Below are 19,844 nucleotides of genomic sequence, written 5' to 3'. Positions count from 1 at the left end.
AAAAAGGTCTCTATTTAATAAGGATTTCATTAACTCTCTAGTTGGGTAGAAAAGGAACAAGTACATGAGAAGTTAAATAGCAACATAAGGTTTAAAGTAGAAGAAAGGAAGACCATATTTTTCAAGCTTTTATTTCATGCCAGAAACTTTCCATACTGGCTGAACTCATTAATTCTCACAAGGGTAGATATTAACCCTAATTTGTAGGGCAGAAAACTGGATCTCAGGGCTGTAATTCACCTAGGCCACAGTAAAGAGAGAGATCCAGAAAATAACCTGACCTGCTTGACTATAAAGGTCTTTCTGTTATACTGTGTCTTTATCATGCTGATTATAATGAAAATAAATGAATAAGTGGGATTAGCGTTTAGAAGGTTTAAACCCAGTTTTTTATGTATGGGTGTGTCTGTTATCCTGTCTCTCTCACTCTATTCTATCCATTTAGTCTTCCTTCTCTCCTTCCATCATCCATCAATCTGTCCTTCCATCTATCCATCCTATTCTCTTACCTCAAATGGCTATGAAACAAGACTTTCAGTTCAAGCAAATATCTTATTCAACAGGCCAACTTTTGGGGTAAGATTTAATTAATTCTCAATTGTTCCTCATAAAGTTAAAAATTAGCATTAAGCTAAACAACATATCACTTCTAGTAAATCATACAAGATTAGGATAGCTGAGGTTATGCTTTAAAGCATGCTAATGGTATTAGAATTTTTAATGTACATTAAATAAGAGGCCTAAACAGTAATACAAATAGAGGAAAACAAAATTAACATGATTAAATACATTCAGAGACTATTTATTCTGTTAATTGTTAAAATTTAGGCAATAGTCGGATTGCAAAAAGACTTGCAGCTGCAGCTCCAAAATAGCTGGTCCTCCCTTCAGCTGTTGCTAATTAATGCAATTTTCCTAATAACAGTTTTCTGATAGAGGAGAGACAGTAGCAAATCAAAACAACTTCATGTTTATGCTGATGAGCCCTGACAACAACCAAAAGAACCCTACGGGATCCAAATGGAAACGTTGCTAACTGCAGGTTTCTATGTAGTACTCCTCAGGCGTAGCCGACCTTCAGTTTATCACAAAAATGCAGGGGTGTGGGGGAATAGCGTGGCAAGTCAGGTCATTGTATCGGCCACAGCCCTGCTGGGTCACCATGGGATTATGCCACAGGCTCCAGAGAGGAGCAGAAAAATGCTCCGAGCAATTGTCCATTGCTCTGTACCGAGACCTGTGAAAGTGACCCATCATCTCTTAATTTGTCTGACTGTTTTTTTTTCGAAAGACAATTCAAAGAGGCCAGTTTGCATTATTTTATATGCACATTGAATATGCATATTGAACTACTTGGCAGAATTAGCAGGGGAGCAGCTCAGAAGCAGCCAGCATCCTTCATGTCCAGTGCATGTATGGTTGCCTTTGACCCCTGTGTTCATCCCCAGTTCAATCAGTTGCAGTTTGTTGGTTTCAGAAAAATACGTTGCACAAATCATAACAGTTTATGGATCAAAGGACTGATTTGGCCTTCCTAAGGGTGGTACCAGACACATGGAAGGCCAGGATTTATTAGCTTTTCCCAATGCAGTTGACATTGACAATACAGTATAATATCATCCTAAACTGGGCCAGTCAGTGACCTTAGACCTTAGGCCACAAGGGACTCCTGGTCATCTCTAGGGCAGCTTGAACAGAGAAGAATCCAAGTCAGGAGCAAGTTGAATTACAGATTTTCAAGACTAGTTATGTCAATCAAAAGAAACACTGTTCATATTGATACATTTGGATGCACAGGGTGGGTGGTGGGAGAGTAATAAATACAGTGCAAACTATCATTTCCAAAAGATCATTACCAAATATCCTCCTAGGATAAGGATTCTGTCAAGGAAGTGATCTTCCTTGACATGTATCTTCATTATCAGAAGCATCCTTGACACGGAGCCATCCGGAAAGGTAGTAAAGTATACATTCCAATCTGGTGGCACAAACTCACCTAGTGGCAAACTCATCAGTGACTGTCTGGTTTTACTCTTGTTCCTTTAAGAGATGAAGAAATGGAAGTTTTCCTCCACCTCCCTCTCTTTCCGCTCCATGTCCACTGTGACTTCTGTCCCTAATTTGTGAAGGTCTAAGTGTTTACTTTGGCCACCTCATGCGAAGAGTTGACTCATTGGAAAAGACTCTGATGCTGGGAGGGATTGGGGACAGGAGGAGAAGGGGATGACAGAGGATGAGGTGGCTGGATGGCATCACTGACTCGATGGACGTGAGTCTGAGTGAACTCCGGGAGTTGGTGATGGACAGGGAGGCCTGGCGTGCTGCGATTCATGGGGTCGCAAAGAGTCGGACACGACGGAGCGACTGAACTGAACTGAACTGAAGCGTTTACTAGGAACACAAGCTGTCAAGTGCAACTTCCTCACATCTGCAAGACGTGCAACACATAAATGTGACTGCCCTATCACCTTAACGACCTATCTTTAGTCGTTCACCTTTAGGATAGATATTTTTATCAACTCGTTGGGTCTTAATGTACTCCTCGCCTGCTTGAAGGAAAAAAGGTTTTCAGTACTTTGTTTAACATGGACTAACATGCTCCATGATCACTCCTAAGTCTCCCACATCAAGCGTTGGTAGAACTTTGTTTTGTCTGTGCCATGTGGCATGTGGTATCTTAGTTCCCCAACTAGATATTAAACCTGTGCCCCTGCCTTGGAAGTGTGGAGTGTTAACCACTGGATTTCCAGGGAAGTTTCAGTAGAAATTTTTTTTTTTTTTTGCCATGTTGAAAAAAACAAAACAAAACTTGGTCACTCGTATTCTGCTCTGCATTAAAATGAGGTGCCATAACTTCTCTTTCACATTTTTTTTTTACTCAAAAAGTTAAAACTCTTGTGTCTTTCTTCCTTTCTTTCTGTCACTTTCTCCCTCCCTCCCTTTCTTCCTTTAACTTATCTCTGAACATATTTTCCATGAGAAAGGCTAGGAAACAGGACAAATCGAGCCCAGATTCTGTGGCTTCCTGTGGTCTCATGTTGTTCCTCTCAAGCTCTGTGGGGGTCCAGATGATCATGGTTTACCTCTGATGAGCTCATGTGACATAAGAATGAGGTCAGATGCTACAACAGGGGTGCAGATGTTGAAAAGAAATAACGTGGGACAAATCTGGAGTGAGTCAAAATGTAAGTCCTATGGGTGACTTTCTTTTAAAGAGTCAAATCGCGGGATGAGCAAAGAGCAGTGCATCATGTAATCAGCAACTTTCTTTTCCATAAAGAAAGTGCTGTCCCGGGCTTAACCTCCTGGCAGACATACCATCTTCCTGTTGATTCCCAGCCTTGTGAAGGGATTTTGAATTCAACCCAAATGGTTCTGAGAACAGCAGTTGCTATCAGCCGAGCTTGAATAAAGTAAAGCAGACTTAACTGGTCTTTATGCGATGGGAAATATTTCATGACTCAGACCAGTCATTGCTGCTCACCCAGAACACTGGGTGGTTCTGCTAGTACAGAGGAGTTTGTGCTTCTTGCCAGATTGTGGCCATAGGGTATTAAATTACAGGTCAAGTCAGTCCATGAAAACATATCAGAACAGCACATCTTCAGTGTGTCCTGCATGAAAGGCCCCTCAAGCTCGAGGGGCCTCGAGGCTGCAGCAAGACCCTTTCCCTGAAAAAGCTCAGCATTTAGTCAGAAGTCCAAAATGTAAGCTCACAATAAGTTAAATGGCAATGCAAGTTATTAAAGTTCAAGCAAACATCAAGAGTACCCAGTGCCTGAACACCAAGTGGATGGCAAAGATCAGTGGTGTTCAAGGAGCCCAGAGGAGGTCACTCTGAAGCTTCTGGCCAATGAGTCTCTCTAGAGGCCATGAGATGGTGTGATTGGGCAGAGCAGAGGCGGAAGTACATTCCTGTTTTGAGTAGCATGTCACACACATGTTTGTGTGACAAACAGTGAAAAGGCAAGGCCGAGTTCAGGTGGTTGGCAAAAGTGTTGGGGGAGGGGGAGGGGGGTGTCAGACTTAGAAGGCAGCCTGCGTCCTGGTGTTCTGGATTGTGGGTGTTTAGCCAAGAGCTCAGACTGTGATCTATAAGTGAGAGGGGAACCTTTGTTTAGAGAGGATCTGCTCTGTGTCAGAGTCTGTGCTGGCGTGGGGTGGGGTGGGGCTGATATGGAGATGGGGTAATTAGGACTATGGTACCACTGCTGCCTAGTAATGTGCTGAAGATGGTGGTTCACCTTCTAGCTGAGTGCAGGTAAATTGGGTGGGTTGGCAAGAAGAGGAAACTTGTTAGATGGTTTCTATAGTAACTGTACAGGGAATCCTTCATTTGCTCTTCCATGCGTGTCCTTCCAGTGGGGGCAGGAGGGGCACCTGAAAGTGAACTAACAGGCATGAAGGTCCTGACTGCTACCTTAGAGCAGTGGCTCTTACACCATCTCTCCCCCCAAGCAATGCACATGCTCACAATGTACATACACTTTTTCCTAGGGGTTCAAGAATCCTTTGCAACCCCTTCATGAACCACGAATCCCTAGCTGAGAATCATAACCACCCTCCACACCCTCCCTAACCCTGTCAAGAGGAGGGAGCATGTCCCAACCCACAGGTCTGCTACTGTCCTAGAAGCTCCCAGCTTCACAACAGAAAACCTAGGTGACAGGGAGGCTCCCTAAAGAACAGAAAGGAGGTCAGGTAGCCTGTACTTAAGCTCTCTGCTGTGTCACCTGGATTGTTTCCTTACATCTGAGAAACCACGCTGTCCACCCTACCTTAAAGGCACCCACAGAAAGGGGAGGCGGCTGTGGCCGCGGCAGAGTGGGACCAACTTCAGAGAATAGTGACTTGTGTGAACTAGCCAGGAGGAAGCTTTTGGTGAGGCAGCACTTCCTCTTCCTCAGGCTGGAGTGATTATTTGATTAACTCAGTCCTGAATATTCACTGGGAGGACTGAGGCTGAAGCTGAAATGCCAATACTTTGGCCACCTGATGCAAAGAACTGACTCATTAGAAAGGAGCCTGATGCTGGGAAAGATTGAAGGCAGGAGGAGATGAGGATGACAGAGGATGAGATGGTTGGATGGCATCACCAACTCAATGGACATGAGTTTGAGCAAGCTCCGGGAGTTGGTGATGGACAGGGAAGCTTGGCGTGCTGCAGTCCATGGGATCACAAAGAGTCAGACTTGACTGAGCAACTGAACTGAACAGATGCCCTACACAGAGCATCCAGCCTCTGAAAGAAACACTTGAGGAGCCCAGGAGCAATGCTTCACTTTCTATTTCTTGTTTTTTAGCCAAGACAGATTCTATTTCAGAAAATAACATAGTCTGGAGAGAAAGTAGTTGAAACCTTGGGTGCTTGGGATGAAAATTTAACCCTCATCTTTAGAAAAAAAAAAAAAAAGCCTATATCTTAGTTGGAGATTTAATGAAATGGAATGACAGTTATGCCATTTCACATATCTACTATCATTCATTGCAGACCTAATAGTAGTTCTTAAAGGTTTCAAGGTCAGGAACCCCTTTGAGAAGCAGATGAAAGCTATGAACTCTCAACCAGAAAGATGCACTTGTGCATATCACAAAAAATTTCATCATCCTGAATCTGGTCTGCAAATCCCAGATTAAGAAACCCAGGTGTAAGTCTTGGCCAGATCCTCTGTTAGATTCCAGGTATATGATGATGAATAAGACACAGTCCAGGGGCCAGAGGGGCTCACAGTCTGGTGAGAGCTTACAGACATGGAGAAATTGGAGGGGAAAGTGAGACAAACACTGATTCGCAGTTTAAACGTATGAGACATTATACAATAGAATCATGGATCCAACAGTGTTACAGAAATGGTGAACTGTCAGTTGTCCCTTGACTAGTAATACCCTGGGTACCAGTAATAATATTATAAAATGCTGGAAAACATGCTAAGACTTATTAGGGGGGGAAAAGTAATTTTTCAGGGACATCAAACTCTGTTTTTGCACCTTTGAGTGCATGCTTGCATGCTCAGTTGCTTCAGTCATGTCCAACTCTTTGCGACCCTATGGACTGTACCCCACCAGGCTCCTCTGTCCATGGGATTCTCCAGGCAAGAATACTGGAGTGGACTGTGATTTCCATCTCCAGGCATCTTCCCAACCCAGGGATTGAACCCAAGTCTCCTGTGTCTCCTGCACTGCAGGTGGATTTCTTTACCACTGAGCTACCAGAGAAGCCCTTTTGTACCCTTAGGAGAAAACAAATTTGGGGCCTAAAGGTGTGTTGTGAGAGATTATCTTTCCCCAGCCTCAAGGTTTAGATCTAGATCTCTTTGAAAGGTTAAGAAAGATACTGAGTATCAAAAGATGTGGGAAAAAAATAGATAGTTTGATATCAAACAATTAAAGGATGAAAAATGGTCCTGATTATTAACCAGAATGGCCTGAAAAAGCTTCCACAACTGGGACTACATTCTGCAGTCTATTTGATCTATGTGAGTTTTTTTAAGATTTTTCCAACAGATGAAAAGTTTCTAGCCACTGATTCAGCAGGTACCCCTAAATTTCTACTGTTGCCTCAGCCACAGCTTATAGGTGTAGGAACACTCCGTCCAGAGAAAAAGGAATATTTCCCTTGCCTGTGTTTTCCTATCGAACTCCCACCCATGCTGCCTATCCCCCCAACTCCTCCCATTTGAAGCCACGTCTCTTCAGACTGGAGTGTCCTGCAAGCCTGCTGCTTTCTTCCTAGTCATTGCGTGGTGTCTGTCCTCTGCACCCCATGGAAAGTTCTAGCAAAGGGAGCATAACCTCCCACCCACCAAATTCAAGCCCTCTTTTAAGGCCTTATCTGGAGTGTTCTTCTCCCAGACTCTGACCAAAACATCCCTGGCCCCAATCCTAACTAATCTCTTCCGTGGTTCCCCAGTGCAGTCTCCAGGGTCTCTGGATTTTCTTGGTCTTTTCCTATTGGTCACAAAATGGCTGTCTTGTTTCATGCATTGTTTGTGATCAACACTGGACAAAGAAAGGACAGTGGCTCATTAATTTCTTTTATGCAAATTTAAGCAAAACTTTCTCAGAAGTTCTCCTCCCACCCCCTCCAACCCTGTGCTGATAACCCTCTCTTATGTTACTGAGGCTACATGTGAATCAAAATGAGGGTTCTGCAAGGATGGCAGAAGAAAGGAGCAGATATTGGGTAGAATCTACCGCTTGCTACGCAGCGTTTTCCGATTCACATCTCTCAGGCTGTCCACTATTTGGTGTCATCTGTACTATGTCTGGTTCATCTTTGTACCTCCAGTTCCTAACACAGCTTCATGGCCTCCACTCTGTCAAATAAAAATGGGAATCGATGAATGCCTGTCTGGTTTTAAAGACTCTCACATCTAAATTAGTTTCTCTAAAAACATAATTAGTTTTATTCTTTTTACGTCTCTCTTATGGTATGAAAGTCAATTCCTCATTATTACTTCTCCATTGGATTTTTAGGGGTAAAATTTAAAGTGCTAGAGTAATAATATTGACAAGATACATGATAAAGATGAGGTCTAAAACTGGACAATAATAAGAGAAAATGGAGTCATAATAAGTTTGTTATCCTCTGGGTCATTCTAAGAAGAACTAAACTGAGTGCTAACACTAGATTTCCTCTGATTTTTGTTAAAATCAGAACTAGGATTTTGTAGATGCAACTTTGTCCAGTACTGTGCATCAACAAACTCTAGAAATCCAATGGCTATACAAGGTTGGGGATGGATTATAGTCTTGTTAAGAACCTAACTGACGTCTTAACCAGATTCTGGTCATGACCTAAGCTTCAGGTGTACATGCAGCACAGTATGGAGCGGATTCCCTTGATTTAGGTGAAGAAGTCCCCAGAGCAGATAGCAGCATTGCTTCAAAACACATGGGTGGTGGACCTGCTGAGGAACTCGTTCAGGTGTGCACCTCTAACGCCTGCCAAGAACTCATCCTTGGTTATAGAATGAGCCTCTTGGACTTCAAGGCCAGTTCTAGTGCTATCTTTCCAAGTTATTCCTGCAAATAATTCCCCCAACTCCACCTCTACCATCATCTTGTCCCAGCCAGGAATGGCCCCCTGCCTGGTCACCAGAGCACCTGTAGATGATTCTCCAATTAGGGTTCTAACATACGATGTGTCCTGAGAGTCATTTGGGAATATTCTGTCTTGGCGTGTGCCAGTTTGCCATAGGTGTAGTTTCTTTAGAATGGCATGATCTGGTCCTCATCTAATCCTGTGGCACCAATTTTATGTCCAGTCTCAAACCTGGTCAATATCCTAGTTGTAATATTATACTGAAGTTTTGCTAAATATTACCACCAGGGACAACTAGGCGAAGTGTGCAACCTCTCTATTATTTCTTATGGTTGCATGTAAAGCTACAATTAGCTTAATAGAAATTCCAAAAATTAAAAGAACAAAATTCTTCCTTGCCCTTTCTGTCTTTTGTTTCAGTCACTGGCATCACTAATCCTCCATCTAGTCATTGGGGTTTGTCTATGGGGAGTCAGTTAACTTACCTTCCTCTGTCTCTGTTTTCTCTTCTGTAAAACAGGGATAATATTAGTGCCTACTTCATGGAGTTTGGGGGAGTTTTATATGAATTTATATTTATGAAGCACTTGGAAGCATGTTTAACTGTTAAATAAAGAAAAAATAAATAAAACATCTTGTACTCAACCTTCTCTTTCTATCCCAGATCCAGTAAGTTACTTAGTGCTTATAAATTTTTCTATGATGAGTCTCTTAGATTCTCTGTTTTCACTGTCCCTCTGACAATTCAGACCTTCAGACTCATTGACTCCTCTTACAGCTTTGCCAAGGTGAAGTTAGTTACAGCTCTTCTGCATGCTGTGGCTTCTCCTTTATTGCGCTCAACACTGATTTCCTGTTTCCTTTTTCTATCTCTTTTTCCCTACTGGACTAGAAGGTCCATACTGGAAGACACCATCTCTTCTTTTTCTTTGAAATTTCAGCTCCTAGAAAAATTCCTGATACAAAATAAGTGCTCAGTGAGTGTTTGATGAATGAGTGCTAATTACGCAGGAATAAAACTGTGGAAAATTCTGAAAGAGATGGGAATACCAGACCACCTGACCTGCCTCTTGAGAAACCTGTATGCAGGTCAGGAAGCAACAGTTAGAACTGGACATGGAACAACAGACTGGTTCCAAATAGGACAAGGAGTACATCAAGGCTGTATATTGTCACCCTGCTTATTTAACTTATATGCAGAGTACATCATGAGAAACACTAGGCTGGAAGAAGCACAAGCTGGAATCAAGATTGCCAGGAGAAATATCAATAACCTCAGATATGCAGATGACACCACCCTTATGGTACAAAGTGAAGAAGAACTAAAGAGCCTCTTGATGAAAGTGAAAGAGGAGAGTGAAAAAGTGGGCCTAAAGCTCAACATTCAGAAAACGAAGATCATGGCATCTGGTCCCATCACTTCATGGCAAATAGATGGGGAAACAGTGGAAACAGCGGCTGATTTTGTTTTGGGGGGCTCCAAAATCACTGCAGATGGTGACTGCAGCCATGAAATTAACAGACGCTTACTCCTTGGAAGGAAAGATATGACCAACCTAGAAAGCATATTAAAAAGCAGAGACATTACTTTGCCAACAAAGGTCCATCTAGTCAAGGCTATGGTTTTTCCAGTAGTCATGTATAGATGTGAGAATTGGACTATAAAGAAAGCTGAGCACCGAAGAATTGATGCTTTTGAACTGTGGTGTTGGAGAAGACTCTTGAGAGTCTCTTGGACTGCAAGAGATCCAACCAGTCCATCCTAAAGGAGATCAGTCCTGGGTGTTCTTTGGAAGGACTGATGTTGAAGCTGAAACTCCAGTACTTTGGCCACCTGATGCAAAGAGTTGACTCATTTGAAAAGACCCTGATGCTGGGAAAGATTGAGGGCAGGAGGAGAAGGGGACAACGAGGATGAGATGGTTGGATGGCATCACAGACTCAACGGACATGAGTTTGGGTAGGCTCTGGGAGTTGATGATGGACAGGGAGGCCTGGCGTGCTGCGGTTCATGGGATTGCAAAGAGTCGAACACGACTGAGCAACTGAACTGAAACTCAATCTCCTGGCAGCTAGCTCTTTCTATAATTTACTAGATTTGGTCATTTGCAGTCATGGTAGACAATTATAACAGTCTCCAAATCTATAGCTTTGTGACCTTAGTGTTGGACAACCATGGAGTCCTTGTGTGTGCCATAGATAAAGCCCTACAGATAAGCTTTCACTGTTCTTCTCCCATGAGCACATTGCCATGAGCTGCCAGGAAGCCTGTTAACTCCTGGACACAGCTCCATTCCCCGTGAGCCACATAAAGCATATAAAAGTTTGGTAAGAGTCTGGATCATGGAATGCACCCAGCTTCTGTAAATATTTGCTGAGTAACATGAGACCATGATCAGATTAGCACTTGGCATCCTTGCAAAGTAAAATAAGACTGTTACCCTCAGTTCCTGATGATGTTACCAATGCTATGCTTCAATATTTTATTCCTACATCCTCCCACAGAGTTGTTCAGTCATTGGTAAAAGGAAGTAGATGTTGTGTGTTATAAGCTGGATCACTTCTATGGAAAATATCCCTGAGATCAGAGGCAAATTTTGTAAAGTATTCCAAGAAACGTTCAGTAACAGGGATTTTACTGGAACTGGGAAGAGGGTTGGCAAATGTTGCGGTCTGGAGACTGCGAACCTGAACTTCCTTGGAGTCATTCATTATCTCTGCCTGAAGCTGTTGAGCAAGATAACACTCTCCCTCTTCTCTGCATAAGCAAAGGAGATGGGCCTGACATCAATCATCATAATAGCTTCTGTTGATTAAGTACGTTTATGTGTCAGGCACTTTGTTAGGGGCTGGTGCTTTAGCAGCAACAATGATAACAGCTACCACTACTGAATATTTACTTTGTGCAACGTGCCTGTCGTAAGGACCTTACATAAATTACACCTCCATGGCAGTGACCCAGCCACTGAGGGTTCATGTGTATTTTTCATTCATTTTGTGGCCTGAACTCACCCACATTCTTCAGTTTTTGAGGTCTCCCTGTCCTTTTCAGTGAGAACAGGGACCCCAGGCCTTTTCAGTACTAGGCAGAAAACCTCCAACTTAGCCAATTCCAACTTCACTCCAGCAGGCCAGTTCCCCAACAGCAAATGAAGAAACTCTTCAGATAGAAAAAGAACCGAGCACCGAGCATTCAGGATGGCATTTCTGGAAAGGTTCCACTTTAGGTTTAAAGGAAAACTTTGGAAATGATTAGTAAGTTATTTGGAACCTCAATATTTTAAAGTTTGAGAAGCTAACATACTGAGAAATTTAATTTAGATTTCCTTAACATGCTCTTTCATGATAAGAGAGCATTCAGTATATCAGTATATAAATGCTATGCAACAGGACTGCCAAATTGCAACACAGAATGGGAGAAGTTTGTCATTTTGAAATGCTAAGGGGATTCTTACCAACAGCATTCTCATCTTGTGAAGCTATTATTTTTCTGAACTATAATATGATTTATAAATCTCTGCTGAGTTTTATACTTCTGATGGGAACAGGCTCGAAATGAAATGTATTTTCTCAGAATATAAAATTCTCCCAGGAGTTGACCAAATGAGGAATAAAAAGAAACATCTCCTGCAACCAAGTTTTCCAATGTCTTGGTCTCTGCTGGTGTATCTGTGGGTGAATGTTGGCCTTCAGAGTTCTGAACTCAGCTAGACTCTCTTCTCACTCCCCACACTTTCTTCCTGGGTGACGTCAGCCACTCTAAAAGCTTTGACCCTGACTTCTGCCCCAGTGATTCCCATATCCATCCTCCTCACCTTCCTCATATCTTTCCTGAGTTACACGTCCCTGTGTCTACCTACTGAGACCTTCATCATGGCCTCTTTCCTTTCCAAACATCCTTCCTTCTATTTGAATCCCAGGGCTGCAACAGTACTAGCATCTATAGAGATAAGTAAGATACAGTTCCTGCTCCTGGGAAGCTTATACTAGCACAGGAGATAGAAAAGTGAACAGGCAATTATAATAGGTCAGTAAGTGCTGGGGTAGGATTAGCCCAAGGGGTTTTAGCTCTCATAGGAAGAGCTTGCAGACCAGACATCATTCTAAGTAACATCTTGGTTGAGTATGTTAGGTAATTGAGGGGGGTGTGTGTGTGGTTTATATTGAAGAATTGTGAGGATGGACAGAGGAGTCTCATGGACAGGGGCCCAGAATGTGAGATCATGAAGACAGATTTGGGATATGGTTTGGGTAGGGGCTCAGGAGACACTGGACAGAGATAAGGCTAGACCACCAGGGCCTGATCAGAACAAGCCTTGTATCCCTCATTGGATCTGCACAGAGTTTGAAATCCAAAGTGCATGGTCCAGAGGGTTGGCTCAGTTTGGGAATAGGGATGTATCCTTGCATTTTTATGGAGAGCTTCATGTTATCATGACCCAGGCTCCGTGGAGACCCACCGAAGTCTCAGATCTCCACTGTGTGCGCCATGAGATCCTAAAATACATCCCCCCCAAATCAATCTGAGGTTACGTTTTATAAGAGTACTTTCCTCAGAGTGCAGTTATACTCTTTATTCGTAATCATCTTTAATCCTTATAAGCACTCTGAGTCTCAGACAGACCATGGGCTTTGGCAGTAGATGAAAGGCTTCAAAACCTTGAGCATGTTACTTAACCTCCCGGCATCTCAGTCATCCTCACCCATAAGATTAGAATGAAAGTAACACAAACCCTCATCTTAATCCCTCTTAAAATAAGAGCATTTTGATAAGTTTGCTGAACTTGACCTAAACTGATATGAAACTGTTTATAGATTTTATTTACTCTCTTAGAATGAATACTCAAATATTTTGCTGCAGAAGATGGATGTGTTTGGTCATGGAGTTGTTAACAGCCTATTGCCATCTTCACTTTCTAATAGCTGAAAAACCCTGAACTCAGGAACACATCTAGCCCAAGTGTTTTGATAAAGAATTTGAGGACCTGTAATGCATTGAAGAAGGAAATGGCAACCCACTCCAGTATTCTCGCCTGGAGAATCCCAGGGACGGGGGAGCCTTGTGGGCTTCCATCTATGGGGTCGCACAGAGTCAGACACAACTGAAGTGACTTGGCAGCAGCACCAGCAGCAGCAGTATATGTAAAGCATAAGATAATGCACATGAAGGACCTCCCTAGCACAATGAGTGGCACAAAACAAGGGCTCGGAAGTTACAGCTGTTATCAAAAAGAGGGCCACCTTGACTTTATAAAACAAGTCTTGAAAGAAACAGACATAGCTTAAAGAAAATTTATTTTTCTATTTCTGGCCCCTCAATAAATTTATAATTATAATTTATAATTTATAGTTTTGGAAAATCTGCGAGTGATGTAATTTTTCTAAGGATCATTTTTTTCTGACATTAAATCATGTTGTTGTTGTTGTTGCTCAGTCATCTCCAGCTCTTTTGTGATCCCATGGTCTGTAGCCTGCCAGGCTCCTCTGTCCATGGGATTTCCCAGGCAAGAACACTAGAATGGATTGCCATTTCTGTCTCCAGGGGTTCTTCCTGACTAAGGAATCGAACCTGTGTCTCCTGCATTGCAGGTGGATTCTTTACCACTGAGCCACCAGGGAAACCTCACCTTTAAATCATAGGGAGGAAGACAATTCAGAGTGTCTGTTACAGACTCTCGCAGAGACAGGTGATGGGAGATTCTGGGAGAGGAAATAGCACAGGTAAGGGAGTGTGGAGTGAAAGAAATGTTCAGAGAAGGAGGGATAAACTTGTCACAGTCTGGCACCCAGGGAGCGTGGCACAAAATGCCAACAAATAAAGCTAGGAGGTGTTTGGGAGAAGTTTTTTATGAAAAGCCTTGAATACCATGGTAGGTTAATATTTTATCCTGTAGATCAGGTGTTTTCAAATCATTTTATCAAGAGAATTTTATTGAAACGAAATTTTATTTGCATGGGAGCTCTGTATACTACAACCCCACACAAATCCGTTTTTACTTTTTGGCTCAAATGCTCTTTTAAAAGGGCAAACCGGATCATCTCACTCCTCAGGGCAAATTCCTCAAAGACTTCTCATCAAGCTTGGAGTAAAATGCCATCTCCTTGCACGGCTCTGGGTGATTTGGCCCTGCCCACCTTCCCAGCTCATCTCACACCTCCCTGGCTCACCAAGCCACAGCCCTCCCCACATGAAGGATCTTACAAAGGATGCCCTCATCTTTGCTCCTCCATCCCACTTGTCTAATTAGCTTATACTCACTGAAATCTAAGCACAGCCACCTTTTCTGGGAGGAGCCTTTCCTGGCTTGGTCAGGATCCCCTGTGTTACACTCTCTCATACCCTGTGGACGTCTCCATTGGCTACCTGAGGATTTGTTTGTTTGATACTTTCTTGCCACTATTCTGCCAACTCTGAGAATGGGAAGTGGCCCCATATGTCTTGTTTATGACAGTGTCCCTCCCTGTCCAGTGCCTGTTTGCTAAGCACACCTCCAGAAATTATCTGCTATATGCTGGCCAAAAGCAAGTCATTTTTCAACCTCAAAATATTCTTTCCAAATTCTCACTGTTGAAAATACACCAGCAGATACAACAGGAAGACAAATGGGTTGAAATGAGTTAGGTTAAGTTGAAATGGTTGCAGCAGGAAGGTGGGACCTGGGATATTTCCCACTAGGCCTACTCCTTGCCCGCCTCAGGGCTCCTTGAGGCCTTCTCAAAGTGGTAGGATGCTCCAGCTAACAGAAGCCTTTTTTTTTTTTTTTTACTTTGGGGTGAATGTTCTCCAGAGTGTTCTCTTGGCCTGAAAAAACTTTCTGCTTGATGGTCAACAGAATGGATAAATATTCACAGTAGCTTTGTGTCAACAGGAAGTATATTTCATTCATTTATTTCAACATCTCTTCTCTCTTGGGGTGGGACAGACTGTAAAAGACATCAGTAGGCTGGCCTCAATTTTATTCTTTTGTGTAAGACTGGGGATAGAGTAGATATTTCTTTGGAAAGCCATTTGGCATAGGCCCAGACCATTGAGAAAACTGACTCTGCTCAGCAGATCCCTGCATACATGGGCCCTTCCTGGGTTTGAAATCATGTGACATGAGGCAGCTTGTGTGACTTTCCCTGGTTCAGTGTGGTCAGCTGTGGTGGAGTCAAGAGCTCCCTTTATCTGTTAAATAGGGCAAATCAAAGTGAAAATTGCCTTTTGATTGAGTAGCATGGCTGAAGAAAATCAATAGAAATGGCCCGAGATCCACAGGCACTGTCTCAAGTCTACTGTGCTGTAGACTTTTCAAATTGCTGGAACACTGGGTTTCAGGGCTCTTCAAGGGCAGCTGAAAATCAACAGTTGAGTGGGTAAAAGGAGACGTAGTATGTCTGTGCAATCCTAGATTAAAGAGAAAATATATGCTGGCCAAATCAAGTCATTTTTCAACCTCAGAATATCTTTCCAAATTCTAAGATACTGTGTTTGAGTTTGACATGTTTAAGAGAGATGTAACAGCTGAAGTTGTCTTTGTTCAGAATGTAAGAGACAGTTTCGTCTAGACTTTCAGGAAAGATATAGAATGACATTTTCAGAACAAATCAAAATATATTTTTGAGGTTTTTTTCCCCCTTCAGGAAGAGAATTTGACATGCTTCCCTGATTTGAATTTGCTTGATCTATAAATGGCCTCAATAGTTTGATATAAAACTAGAGTAAATGAACCATTGAGAAAAGTTACTGAAAATGCTGTTAGTTCACTTTCCTACCTTAACAATAATATGAGTACCACCAACATCCCCACAATAACTAACATTTATTGAGTGGTTTCTAAGTGTATGCTGAACTCTTGACATAAGAGTTCTTACCTTAGATCTCATAGCAATCCTAGGAGGTAGCTATTATTATTAATACCAGTTTTCCACTGAAGAAACCAAGCCACATGAGTTGAGGGCATGCCCTCAAAGCCACACAGCTGTAGGTGGACCAGCGGAAATCTGAGGTCCCCCAGACTTGCCCTCCTCATCATGTGTGTGTCTTCTTTCCCCACAGGGCTAGCATCGTACAGAAACGCATCATTTATTTTCAAGATGAAGGCTCTCTGACCAAGAAACTTTGTGAACAAGGTAAGAAGGTCTAGATGTGTGGACTGGAGAGGACCGGATAAATGGAAGTTGGCTCAGTCAGTCTAAGCATTCAACCGCAGGAATTAAGGCAGTTGGTTTTCTGAGTTCCTCTGGGTTCTGCTTCCTCACGTAGTTCCAATTTTTAATCTAGCTGTGTGCTGTGGATAATTGGATCTGCCTTAAACTCTAATTACTCAGCTTGATTCCCTGGGTAGGAGATAATATACCTTATATTGGTGTCGTCGTCTCGTTATTTTTGTGAAACAGTGATTATTCTGAAGAGATTCCTTGGAATAATTCACAGGACTTAATTAAGGAACACACAATTGTGTGCCTCTAAAAAGTCTGTAATGGTTTTCTGGAATAATCACTAGCAGGAACTTGTGGGGCACCCAGGCAGGATGAGCGGATTTTCTCTAGGGAACAGGAATGCCAAGGGGGCTTTGATTTTGACCCTCACCTCGTCTAAGGATCTGGTCCTTGGATGTGCAGGCATCCTTAGCACACAGGCATGCACGCAATCAGTGGTTACCTTCAGTCCTCCATGACAGTGGAATGTATAGTACCTACCATGCCTCCTAGTACATAGTAAACATACATATATGTACATGTGTGTATATATACATGTACATACACATATATATGCTCGTACATACACATACATACAATTATTTATTATATATGTGTGTATGTTGGCTATTGTTATCAACATCCCAGGGCTTATTTTTTAATCTACCATGAAAAATTAAGATTTTAAACATCTAAATGTGTTAGAAGTCATTAAAGAACTAAATAAAAGTGGAAAGTGTGCTGAAATTGTACATCTTCATGCTCTCTTTTCTATTAATTTGTGCAGACTTTTTATTTACCATTAGAGCCATTCACAGTTTGAGAAGAAATTGGTCTATCATGGTTTGAGAAGAAATCATTCTATTTCTAGCAAATCATAAGCTACTAAGAAAAAGAGAAGCTGGTAAATGTCCTCTAGGAAAATAATAATAGCGAATTTATTTGTGCTTGTTGTATGCCAGGCACCATTCTAAGTACTTCACACGCCTTAATCATGTCATCAGCACCAGAATCCTATGTGGATTACATCATCCCTATTTTACAGATGAGAAGCCTGAGCCATGAAAAGTTTAAATAGCTCACTCAGCATCAGACAGCTCATGAGGAGGTCACAGTTTGAACCTAGAAGCCAGTGCCCTAACCATTGCATTTCTACCAAAGTGCTATCTCCCAGTTCAGTAGCTTGGGTTGTTGCTTTGGGCAGATCAAAACCTAGGTCTCCCTATGGGTGAGCTGGGGCAGAAAATAGGTAGTTATTTTTCAAAAGAGGCATGAAACATTAAGTTACTTACAATTAAAAGCAGAAACATAAAATATTCCAAAAGGTGACCTATAATAAACAAATGCACACATATGCTCACTTTAAGACCATGTCACCGACAAGGGAGAAAGAGGAAAAGGTGAAGGGAGAAGCAGAGATGAGAAAAAACGTAGATAGAGAAGGAATAATCAGCAAGGGAAGAGAAACAAAAATAAGACCAGAGAGACTTGCCTGGTGGTCCAGTTAAGACTGCATGCTGCCAGTGCTAGAGGTTCCCAGGTTTCCTCCTGGTCGGGGGACAAGATCCTATGTGCCTCACACAAGACCCAGTGCAGCCCTCCCCAACCCCCCCTCGCCCCACCAAAAAAAGAATAAGATAAGAGTAGAAAAGGAAGCTGGTATTAAGAGTAGAAATGAGGGGGGCAGTATAGCTTGAGAGATGCTATAGGGTTTCAAGTTACCAACTTCAAGTTTCAAGTTACCAAGGGTATTAGGCACGCCCTCGGAGAAGGCAATGGCACCTCACTCCAGTACTCTTGCCTGGAAAATCCGCTGGACAGAGGAGCCTGGTAGGCTGTAGTCCATGGGGTCGCTAAGAGTCAGACATGACTGAGCGACTTCACTTTCACTTTTCACTTTCATGCATTGGAGAAGGAAATGGCAACCCACTCCAGTGTTCTTGCCTGGAGAATCCCAGGGACGGCAGAGCCTGGGGAGCTGCCATCTCTGGGGTCACACAGAGTTGGACACGACTGAAATGACCTAGCATAGCATAGCATGAGGTTAGGAGAAGAGGGGTAAGTTAACACTTGCTATCACTGCCCTTTGAAAACCTGATTCACTTGACTAGTTTAAAAAAAAAAAAAAAAAAGAAAGAAAACCTGATTCGTTTTCAGTGGGCTTTTCCTCAGTAGAAAACAGCATGTCTGTTTTTATTTTCAAACTTAAAAATTTATTTTTTCAATGGAAGCTTCTTTTTCTTTGGAATTCCAAAGTGTTTATTATAAGTGCTTTCCCTTGAACCCCTGGATGTATCTTTAAGTTCACTGCTTATATCAGAAAGCCCTTTCGATAAAGTGGAGCTACCAGTTTGCGTCATTTTGGTTCTTTGAGAAATTATTGCTGCTTCATTTAACAGTGCCTAGTAGTTACAACTGAAACCCCAGCATGTATCTCTTAGCTCTGAATCCTTTTTTCAAAACTAATTTAGTCTTTTTAAAACATAGGTGATCATAATGGAAATGTGAAAAGGAAAAACCTTTAGGAGTTACTCATTTATGCCAACTTTTCTGAAATATAGTCAATAGCGCTTGTCCCTTAAGTATCAAAGTGGCTCACACAGCAATCAGACCTGGACTTCGTGTACATAGGGAAGTGGGAAGCTTGCTTCTAACACACACAATGCTCTTGCCTCTTCCTAGTGTACAAAAAGTAGCCAAACAATGATTTCTATTTGGGGTGGTTTCAGATCTCTTCTTTAGGGCTATTTAGAGATCATGGAGCTCTGTAGATAAGTATTTTTTTTTAATGCACCATTCTTTGTTTGAAAAAGCTAAATGAGAAACACACAGATTTCTCCCACTGGTGTTTATGCAAACCTGTCCAGCAGAAGGTCTTTCCTGCAGTGATATGGTATACAGGTTCAGAGTGAGTATGGGCTGAGATTCAAAAAAGACCTGGGTTCCAGTTCTGCCTGCACCACCCATCAACTCAGTGACTTTGGGCTGGTTAACTAATGTGCGTTAGTTTTATGATCCTAAAATGGGCTTAACCAAAGTCCTGATGTCCTAGGATTGCCGGGATTAAATGAGACAGTATATGGAAAGGAATCAACACATACGAGGACTCTCTGCAATGCGGTGATTATTACAGTATCCCATACTTTTGTCTCTATCCTCGAACCCAGAATTCTCTTATTTCACCTATTGCTGATTTTGCATATTCAAACCAAAAGAACTCAGTGAATTCCATAAGGAAGACTTGTAAAATGCTCTTCCTAACTCTCAAAAAGATTTTTAAACTCTCTTTTGCTGCTCTTTATATAATAGTTAAGATTAAATGTCCAACTTGCAAAAGAAAAAGAGGGAGAACATTCATGTTAATATCTCCTGAGGAACCACAGGAAAAGCAGCTGAAGCAAGTTGCGTCTGTAGACATTGTTTTCGTCTTGCAGGAAGCAGAACAGACTAAAAGCAACAATGCACGGTTAGGGATGTGGGCCTGACAATCAGAAATACTGAATTTATTCAGGTAATCTCTTTTTTTCCACTTATCAGCTATTCACAGCTAAACGTGGGGGCGGAGAGGGAATCTCGAGTTTTTCCCAGCTGTTTCTATGCTCAGAAGTAAACCTGAACT

At 42.2% G+C, this 19,844-nt stretch overlaps 1 protein-coding gene across 2 annotated transcripts in view; it reads left to right on the top strand.

The window, feature by feature from the left end:
* Positions 1-19,844, top strand: part of SPON1 (spondin 1) — a 357,717-nt gene that overhangs the window by 157,297 nt on the left and 180,576 nt on the right. For both annotated transcript variants that reach the window (XM_086339887.1, XM_086339886.1), the window contains exon 4: positions 16,083-16,156. In XM_086339887.1, the coding sequence (XP_086196013.1) occupies positions 16,083-16,156 (74 nt within the window). The remainder of the gene's footprint in view (positions 1-16,082; positions 16,157-19,844) is intronic.

Source organism: Bos grunniens, chromosome 15 (assembly GCF_055505025.1).
Source record: "Bos grunniens cultivar Pamir isolate PY7600 chromosome 15, Bosgru_T2T1.0, whole genome shotgun sequence".
In the NCBI taxonomy this organism is placed as follows: Eukaryota; Metazoa; Chordata; class Mammalia; order Artiodactyla; family Bovidae; genus Bos; species Bos grunniens.
The sequence above is the reverse complement of the archived record's forward strand: the minus strand, read 5'-3'. Positions and strand labels throughout refer to the sequence as shown.